A 10,080-nucleotide genomic window follows, 5' to 3' on the forward strand; every position below is an offset into this window, starting at 1 on the left:
AAACACTGGCCAGGAAGTCAGAGACCCTGGCCCCTTCCCTGCTCTGCAGTAGGCACTTCTGAGTCCTGCCATGTGTATGAAACCCTCCTCCTCTCAGAACCTTGCTTTCTCTAGCTATAAAATAGAATGAGCAGCTCTATTTGTAGGGTCATGCAGCTGTAGACTATAGCTCATCTACAGAGATGGTCAAATGCACCCATATTTCTTTCCCTTAGCACGGGGTTAGAGTGGGGTTAGCCTGGTCTGGTGGAACACTGCATATCTCTGTTGGCTCTGGCCCTTTCTTGCCCTCCCCGGTTACCATCTAGCTATATGTCTGCAGAAGGAAGCATCCGAGCAAAGAGCACCTGGAAGCTGTCACCTACCTTATTGTCTTCATTTTAGTTCCTGTGTGAAAGAAACACCTTCTGGCAGCAGAAAGTGTAGGACAGGCCTGTCCCTGTTGCCTAGCACCCAAGAGGCGAGAGGAGCCAGGGGACACAGTTGGGAGGCCTGGGCCCCAGGTGTAGATGGCCAAGAATTCCCCCCAGGACAACAAATAGGCTTACAGAGGTCTTTGCACTTGGGGGCAGTTCTAGGGGAAGCAGGTGGCAAAGCTTCTGATTCCCTCTGTCAAGTAGCATGCTCGTCTCTAGCCTAGAAGTGTTCCTGGCTTGGCACCATGCTCAGAGCTGGCACTGAATTACAGACCAGAGTTAGAGCTCCATTGGCCCAAGAAGTCCCCCTGTCCAGTCACCTTAGGGGAGCAAATCAAAAAAGCCAGAGATATGCTGGGGCTTATACAACACATAGCAGCCAGTGGCAGACCGAGGACAGAATCAGGGTCTCCGGGAGGTCTTCAGGCATGGAGGGAGGATGTGGCTACAGAAGGTTTACCCCACAGAAGGTAGAAATCAGTCACTTGGCTGACTGCTTATTCCCTCTTCCGTAACCTCTTCTTAGACTGAACCTGGTTAACATGTCTCCCCTGCCACACTGGGCTGAAGGCCAACTTTCTATTAACTCCCTTCAAACCACCCAGATAAGCAGTTTATTTTGTGGAAGAAGAGAGAGCCTGCCATACAATGGCAGCTCCATCAGACCCCTCCCAGAGTCCCTGCCTCCTTCCTAAAGGTTCTGCTGCCTTCCTTCCTGCTCAGGGCCCCAACATCCCTGGGATCTGCTGGTTCCTCTTCAGCAAAGAACTTGGTACAGACATTCCCTGAGTCACTTACAGCAGACCTCATGTCCATAAGATCTCAGTGTTCTCTGTCCCCTCCTCCCCACTCCTGGGCCTACCGCTGCCTTTTTTTTTTTTCCCATTAAGTTTATTGGTACATTTTAGGTATACAATACAGTTACATTCATCATTGGGATCTTGTACCTTTACATGATGTATCTTGGTTCTTATTTTTTTCCCCTTCCCCTGCCCTCCCTTCACCACCCTCCCACACCCTTCCCTATTTGCATTTTTTTCCTTTTCTCATTTTTCTTCTTTTCCCTTTTTTCCTTTCCCCTACCCCTCCCACTTCCCCTGCATAGGGCTGCCTTTGAGGCCTGAGGCCTAACAGTTCACTGTGTTCCTTACAGTGACCTGGTCTGAATTCTAATTTTGCCACATTAACAGTGAGTCTTTAGGGAGGGCCAGCTCTCCCCATTCCTCTGCTTCCTGATCCACAAAATGGGGATAATCCCACATCCTTAAAGGGTAGGTATGAAGAGACAAAGTGCCCCTGGAGGCTTTGGGCACAGTGGTATTCAAAGAATGTCGTCTGAGGTTAACTGAAGGAAGGCCACAGGGTGCTGTTTCTTTTGCATATTTCTCAGAAGCAACTTCTGCTTTAAAAGCTCTCTTCTGCCCTCAGGGGTGAACTACCATCTGTGTCCTCCAGAAACCAGGCCTGTTCCTTAGGTATGTCACCCTCTGAAAGACAGGTAGTGCCAGGCCAAAGCACGTGGCTCCAGTTACCTGGGTTCCCACTGGTCTTGTTACCAAGAGATCAGGATAAATATGTTCTTCCACTAAAAATAAACCACTTTACTAAAATGATAAAGTATTCATAGCAGTGAACATTTGCTTTTTAAAAAGATCCACTTAGTTCAGGGCAAAAGTTATGGAAATAATGAAAGGAATTTGAAATGTCAAGCCCCAAGATATAATAAAGAACCCCCTTAGGAGATCTTTGGAGTGAATCTTCATCCTTCCCTTAGCTGACTCCAGGAAACGAAGAGTGGCCTGCCATTCCTAGTCCCCTTGGAACTTCAAGTCCCCAGGCCCTTCGTGGACCCCCACTTCCCAGCAGCCTGTCTCTCTGGCTCTAACAAAAGAGCTGCCCATCTCAGGACGCGTCTGGTACTTCTCCCTGGCAACCTCCACCCAGGGCTCCCTCATCTTCTCTTCTCCATGGTGAGAAATGGAAAAGGATCTCAGACAGATAGACAGCTGAGAAATGCCTAGTACAGTACTCCATAGTCCACCCCTGGTGTTTACAGGTTTTGCTATTTTACCTCACTTTCATGTTCCTCAATGGTTTTGTCCAACAATTTCTCTAAAATATTCATAAATTGACATCATGCAGCCCCGCACATTCAGCAACAGTAGAAGACAAAAGATGGGAAAGACAAGGGACCCTTCAGCCTAGATGGGACACATGACCAATGTATGGGCAAAAGGTGGTAATTACTATTACTATACAACCAGAACATTTTCTAAGTTTCTTTTTTCTCTACTGGCAAGTTCTCTTGTATTGAGGTTGCCATTTTCTCTTCTGGTAAATTCAGGTTAATTTTTATGGCTATGGTTGCAATGGGAGTCTGTCCTCCAAAGGTTTAGCATTAGAGGCTTGGTCCTCAGTGTGGTGGTAGTATATTTAAGAGGCAAGACAAGCTGAGCATATCAGTGCATGTCTGTAATCCCTGCTTTCTGAGGGGCTGAGGCAGAAGGATCACAAGTCGAGCCCACCCGGAACAACTTAGTGACTTAGCAAGACACTGTCTTGAAATAAAATAAAAAGAGTTTGGGGGCCGGGGATTTAGCTCAGTGGTTTCGCTGCCTGCTGCTCAAGCGCAAGGACCCGAGTTCAATCCCTGGTATCAAAAAAAAAAGAGTTTGGGATATAGCTCAGTTCAGAAGCTCTGGATTCAACCCCCAGTACTACTACCACCACCACCACCACCAAAAAAAAAAAAAAAAAAAAAAAAAAAAGCTGGGGATTTAGCTCCGTGGTACTACCCCTGCCTTGAAAACAAAAGGTCCTGAGCTTGATTCTTGGTATTGGAAAGAGAGAGAGAGAAAAAAAAAGAGGTAGGATTTATAGGAGATTCTTAGACCAAGTGGGGGTATCCTTTCAGAAGGGATGATGGGACTCCATGTCTCTGGGATGCTGTTTTTTGTGATGTGACCTCTTGTTCCCACATGTATTCTCACCACTGGGATACCACCAAGCTATGAGGTCCTCCCCAGAGCTGAGCTAAAGCCACCACTTTGCTCTTGATTAATGATCCAGAACTGTGAACTAAATAATTTCTTTATAAAGTTACCCTGCTTCAGTTATTTCACTGTAATAATGGAAAATAGATTAATACACTCATCTTGGTTTCTCTTTAAACGAGTAAAAAGTAAAGGTTCTGGGTGTGCACCAGACATCCAAGGTCCCCCATTTCATGCTAGCCAATGAAGGAGGGAGAAAAATTGGGAGGACAGAAAGCAAGACAGATACTAAGGTACAGAAAATGCGGTGATTTTTTCCATCTCCAAGGAAGTCCTGGCAGGACCAGGTCTGCCATGTCCCTTCTCACCTCTGGTGGCCTAGCTGGTTTCCCATATTTTTTCAGAGATACAGTGGAGAGGGGTGGGTCCCTGAGAACTTCAGGTTCTTTGAGATGAACTCTGATTTGGGCATGACCAAGGCTTAATGATCCAATCCTCTCTAAAAAAAAGTCTTAAGTGTCCCTGGTAAGAATCTTTGGCTTGAGAAAGCAGCAGGTGCCAGGATGAAGGAATCCTATTTCAAAGCCTCCTTGACTCCCTTCATTTTTTTTTTTTTGGTACTGGGGATCGAGCTCAGGATCTTGCGCTTGTGAGGCAGGTGGCGGAACCACTCAGCTAAATCCCCAGCCCCAGCTCCCTTCGCTTTTAATCTGATGGGCCATCATCAAATCTTACACATCCAGGATAATATCATCATTTTCAAATCAAGATATTCAGTGAGCACAAATTGCCCACAGATGGAGAGGAACGGGGGATGGTTAAAATGATGACTGAGACAGTCTTCTAAAAGTGCTGCTTAGGGTTGTCCTTGGGTGCTTAAAATTCAGTTAGGGTCTCTGTACCTGACAAGGTTAATAAACATTTAAAAATCCTAAGTTAACAGATGCAACAGAAAAAAGATCACGGGGCAGCATGTAAGCAATTTTTTAAAATGCTCAATAAAAACCCCAAAGCTGTGCCATGGTGCATGGCAAGGTGGGCTGGCAACCTCACAAGGCAGGAACAGGTCTGGGAGTTGGTGGGGAGAAGAAAGCTGGGAGAGCTCCATGACAGGGATGGGACGGCTACATGGAGGGCAGGACTCAGCCCATGGGCAGAGGAGTATGAGCCATGAGCAAGAGAGGCCACTTGGGCTCCTTAACCCTTAGAGGAAAATCTTCCTTCTTACCCTGCTCCAGGCATGGCATTCCTCTTTGGAATCCAGCCTAGAGAGATCCCACCACAATGCCAGGCACAGGAAACAAGAGAAGGCTAAGTCCCTCTAGCCTCTTCCACTGACCTCTCTCTAGGGGATTCAGCTCATAAAGGCAGGCCTATGATATTCTAGAAGGTTCTGCAGGGCTCAGCAGGCCCTGCAGAAACTATAGCGTTTCCCTCTATAGAAGGTGAAGGGTCTCCCAGATCACATAGGGAGAGCCAGAAGAGGAGCAAGGACCAGACCTCAGGAGGTTCCCTCTACTGCACACGCTGCAGAGGGTGCTCACACATAGGACCAGCAGAGGTTCAACTGCACAGGCAAGATGAAAGAGGTGGCAGCAGTGGCAATTTCCCCATTTCACCAGGCTCAAAGGTGCATATATGCTCTACCTAACTCTGCACAACCTAAATGACTCACTAATGACACAAGGTTTAAGGAGGCTGTTCAGGGCCTTATGGCTCCCTGCCAGAAGGGATCAGGGGAGCCAGCAACCAATCTCACTGACGGCAGTGCCTCTAATGACCATGTTCCAAAGGCCACAAAATCCTGCTTCCAACCCACCAGACCAACATGCCCACTAGGTCACCAAACCCAGCCATCTCTGAACCCTCAGTCCCTCTCACAGAGGCTCCCTGATTCTTGGCTTCCCCAGTTCAAGGTCATCTCATTTCCCAATGACATGCTCGTGAAGAATGGTGGCCTGGAAAGCGAGATGTGGGTTTCTGCTCTGGAAGTGTCCACAACTCACAATGGGACTCGGGGCAAGCCTTCCTCCTTCCCTGGGGCTCCCCTCCCAATAACAGGCCAAACAGGCTGCATAAGTGGTGGGCATGGTTTTTCTTTTTAGGCTCCGGTTCTGTTTCTGTGGTCTTACGAACAAGAGGTTTGCAAGGCTTACTGGGGGGCTTCGCCCATCAGTTTCAGAAGGAGCCCAGAATTTTCACTCAAATTCACCCCACGAATTTTCCTCATCAAACTTCAGGTTCTTTATGGAAGTGTGTTCAGACTTGAAATAATGTTCATTGAGATCCAACCACACAGTATAAGCACATGGGGAAACATGAAGGAGTAGGAAGTGCCTTCAAGCTACCGTTTTTCCAAGGGAAAAACTGAGTCTCCAAGAGGCCTCACATCTAGCTCAAGGCAGCACAACTAAGAATTGCTAGGCTCCCTGATACCTCCAGTCCCCCTCCCACTCTTCACCCACCCCTAGGACTGACTGTTTCCCAAATCTCTTCCAGACACAGGGAAAAGTCCCCAACACCAGGATCTGTTAAGAACAGGAAAGCATAGAGTCCAGGATACAAGGGCAGCTAGGTGAGTTGATCTTGAGCTGAAATGTCCCAAGGGCACGTCTCCACGTTAGGGCCAAGGGACCACCTTCTAACACCCTCTTTCCAACACTCCATCTCAGGTAAGGAGCATCAGCAGACAGGAGGTAGCCATGTGACCTCAGAGCCCATATGCACATCTCACAGCCGCACTGTTGCCTGAGCCCACGAGGCCCTCCAGTCTCGGCCCCCTGTAGACGGTCAGCAGAGACAAGCTGGAAGTCCTGTCCCCCGGAGAGGCGTCCTCGTGCAGCCGAGGTGCTCAGGGCCCAGCTTGTCTCCTGAAGCCTCAGTGTGAGAGGCCCCTGGAGGATGCTCTGGGAGCCAATCCTTCCCACAGGTGTCAGAGAGGTCCCTGCTCCTGAACCTAGGCTCCCACTTGGACCAACCTGGGCGTTAGGGATGCTTTTCTTTGAGGAGGATTCTGGGCAGCAAAGAGCCCACAGTCTCCCTGCTCTGGCTCTGGCCAGCTCCCTCGGTGACCTCCCCTCCCCCAAGAAGGGCGGTGAGCTGGGCGGTGGGGGTGGGAAGAATCTGCGGCCGAAGATGTTCCGATGTTCTCAGGAGGGGGCTGGGAACCCGGGCAGGGCGTGTCGCCTGAGCCTTTCTCTGCCCAGCACCAGGCTAGGGGCCCTTGTGTCATCTACCACATCACCTGGCATTCGGGGAAGCTTCGCTGTCATCATCCACACCCTGAAGCCCCAAGGAAGCAAAGATGCCGGTGAAGGGCTGCGGATCTGGTACCTTCCACAGAACCTGGTCGGACTTAAGCCGGGGGGCGGGCGGGGGGACAACGACGAGCCCCGTTTTCCCGTGCCTCGCACCAGCTCTTTCGGGAAGAGACAGGTTGTGGTCTCTCGCCCAGCAACCTCCTGCTCCGGGCCTGGACGTGCCCTTTCGTAGCGTTCTGGCCAGGATCCGCAGGGAAGCTCTCCAGCACAGCCCTGCAGGGGTGGCCAGACTCCAGCCACACCTCGCTCTCCCCAGAGGGGCGCGCTCCCCTGCTCTCCCCCACCCCCCGCCGCCGGCATCCGGCCACCTGCGCCGTCGCCCGCAGCCGGTGCCGCAGTGCGAGCGAGGCTGCGATCCCCGCGCCCGGCCGGCCGCCACCCTCTGCCCCACGCGCACCGCACCTGCGCCCGTCCCCGCCCAAGCCCACCCTGCACCAGCACTGGCCGCTGAACCTCCGAGTCTTCTTCACCCTCCGGCCCTCCCGCCCAGCCCCTCCCGGGGCCTCCCCATCCTCATCCCTCCCCTCCAGCCAAACCCGAAGGGCCTTTTGGGGCCCAGGGCCCACGGGGTGGGCGAATGGGCGGCTGGGAGACGCGGCGCCGAGCCAGGAGATTGAGCCGGGTACTCACCGCTCTGCTCCCCCAGGAACACCAACTTGAATTTTCTCAGTGGGTTCCCAAAATCTCCCCCTGCAGACATGTTGCTGGCAGCCGGAGCCGGGAGAGGAGGAGGAGGAGGAGGAAGCGAAGGAGCAGGGAGGGGAGAGGAGGAGGGCGAGGGGAGGCGGCCGGCGGTGCGGGAGCCGGAGGGGGAAGGGCTGGCTGCGCGCGTCCCTGACTCCCCAGCTGCGTCCCGGCCCCGGCCTGCGGCTGCGTGTCCGGCGGCGGACAGGAGGAAGAAGACGAAGGCGCGGCGGGGCTGCCGAGGGCGGCGCTGGCTGCGGAGCTAGGGGCGCGCGCTGGACACCCGAGACGCGGCGCAGGCAGCGAGGCGCGGGCGGAGCGGGCGCAGGGACCGCGCGCGGGGCGGAGGAGCGCTCTCCCGATCGCGCCGCTCGGCCCCCTCCCGTGCCTTCTCCGCCGGCGCCTGCGCTCTGCGCGCTCCCCAGCCTCTGATGTCATGCGGGGCCCGCGGCGCTGCGGGGCTGGGGTTGTGTGCCCGCCCACCCAGCGCCCGCACCCGGGCGGTAGAGCTCCCTTTCGCCTTGCCCGGGAGAGGCCCCTGCGCACCTGCCACGTCCCGTCCGTGTTCCCCACTCTACTCTTTTGAACCCAGAAAAATGGCACGGAATTGTCAGGGGACTTTTGCTTCTGGCCCTTTAAACCTAGATGCCTGACCCTTCCTCCACCTCGCGAGACCCCGTGCACAGCCCGGTCGTCCGAGAGCGAGGAAAGGTTGAGGGAGAGCCAGGATGTGGTGTGGTTGGGAAGATTCACCGATACCAGGCGCTGGCGGGGGTGGGGGCGGGGGCGGGGGCGGGGGCGCGACTGTTGCCCGGCTGCTAGGCCGCCCTTCCGCTAAACCCGACCCTTTACGGGGGACTAGGGGGAACTTGGGTAGGATCGGTCGGTTTCCCTTCAGACCTGACGAGCGACAGAGGAGGCGCCGGTATAGGACGCGTTTACCTCAAACCAGCTGCTTATATGGCTCATTTTATGCTAAATCCTAACCTGCACAAGGGAGGGAAGGCGCAGCGACGCCCTTAGTGCCAGCGCGGCTATGTCCAGTGTCCTGCTCTTTTTGACTCTCATGCTGCCAGACTGAAAAGCGCCACTCTTTGCACAGGGAGTGTATGGACAATAAGGTCCCCGAGGGCCGGACGGCAGCCTCCCATTTTCCTGTGTACTCGCCTGTACCATAAAGGTACAGGCAAAGAGCATATGCCAAGCGTTAGCAGTACGCCCAGAACAGCTCAATCCCACAACATCCTGGTTAATGGAGGTTTTACCAAGCTACCTCTTCCTCTCCTGCCACCCTGTGGCCTTGTTCTACTGTGACTGTTCCATGAATGTTTACTTGGGATTATCATCAGAAGGTCTGGAGTACACTCTGTGTGTGTTACACAAAAAGAAGTAGATGCATCCTTTATCTGCAGATTTCCAGCAGACATTTATTACTCACTTTGGACTTACAGGTCTTGCTCAAGCTGTCTGGCTCCGAGTCTCTCTCCTATAACGTATTCAACTCCTAGCAGCAAGTTTCAGGGAAAGCAGCAGCTGAGGCTCCACCCCAGGACCCTAAGACTCTAGCGCAGAGCTTAAGAAATACTTGTTGGATTCTTGAAGACATGTGTAGAACCCAAATCATAACAACTCCCACTTCCCACCCCACCTCTGTTTTAGGAGACCACCACATCCAGCATGGGACTGGAGGAAGCTTGCCCTTCCTGCCTCTAGGAATGGTCCCTCCACGGAGGGGCCAGGGAAGCCGCCGGTCCAGGCAGCAGTCCTTTAACCTGCACCCTGTGACAACATCTGGACCCATCTCCCTACACCTTCTCACGCTATCCTCTGGAGATCATCTGTGGCAAGGCAACAGTTGAACGTGCTTTCTCTCAGCCTAGGATAGTATGGGGTGGAGGGCTTGGGGTGTGGGCACTCTGAGCACCCCCAATTAACCATTGTGCTTATCATATCTAGCTGGGCTGACCATGGGCCAGGATGCCTTGCAGGACTCTGTCAAGATTCTTCTAGTTTAAATATCAAAACCCAACTCCAACTTCTGGGCTGGCTCATGCAGCTGGGGTAGGTACTCGTGTGGCTCAAAGAATGTGGACATGATGCTGTGGGAATTAGAACCTCAGAGACTCCATATCTGCTCTGTCTCTCTCCTTCTCCATCTCTGTCATTGCTTTGTATCTCCGTAGTTTGGGCCTGCCCTTAGCCTGCCCTAGACCACCCAGACTATCAGTGAGTAGTAGAAAATGTGACCACAGTGAACCTCACTTTGAGAACCCCACTAGAGATTCTTCCACATAGCATCTTTGTGTTCCATCTTTTAAAATTTTGTAAAACATTTTTTGAAGTGTATGTTATGAGGTATCATAAAAAATACACTGTTTAAATTTTTTAAATGTATTACAGTGAAAGCCACATTGCCATTAATCCCCCTCAAAATACCCTCTCTTACTTCTATACTTGATCTTAGCCAAAAGGCCGAGAAGCGATCCCCCTCTCTTACTTTCAACACACTTATCCCATTGTTCTTGTCACTTTCTGAAGCAGTTCTGGAAGCCCTCTTTCCTGTCGTTTAGCTACATGTGGCTGCCACAATGTCCTGAATCAGTTTAAAATGTTTACCTTTCATGGTCATTTTGACTTTGGGGAAGAGCCAGAAGTCTCACAGTACCA

At 52.3% G+C, this 10,080-nt stretch overlaps 1 protein-coding gene across 1 annotated transcript in view; it reads right to left on the reverse strand.

Annotated features, from left to right (window-relative positions):
- Rab6b (RAB6B, member RAS oncogene family) overlaps positions 1–7,808 on the reverse strand; it is a 63,505-nt gene extending 55,697 nt beyond the window's left edge. Inside the window, exon 1 of the mRNA XM_004834258.3 lies at positions 7,360–7,808. Within this exon, the coding sequence (XP_004834315.1) occupies positions 7,360–7,429 (70 nt within the window). The 5' untranslated portion in view covers positions 7,430–7,808. The remainder of the gene's footprint in view (positions 1–7,359) is intronic.
- Positions 7,809–10,080: the final 2,272 nt, after the last annotated feature.

The sequence above is a fragment of the Heterocephalus glaber genome, unplaced genomic scaffold, assembly GCF_053883595.1.
Source record: "Heterocephalus glaber isolate CG9 unplaced genomic scaffold, H.glaber_assembly_v1.0 deba00001504, whole genome shotgun sequence".
NCBI classification, from domain to species: Eukaryota; Metazoa; Chordata; class Mammalia; order Rodentia; family Bathyergidae; genus Heterocephalus; species Heterocephalus glaber.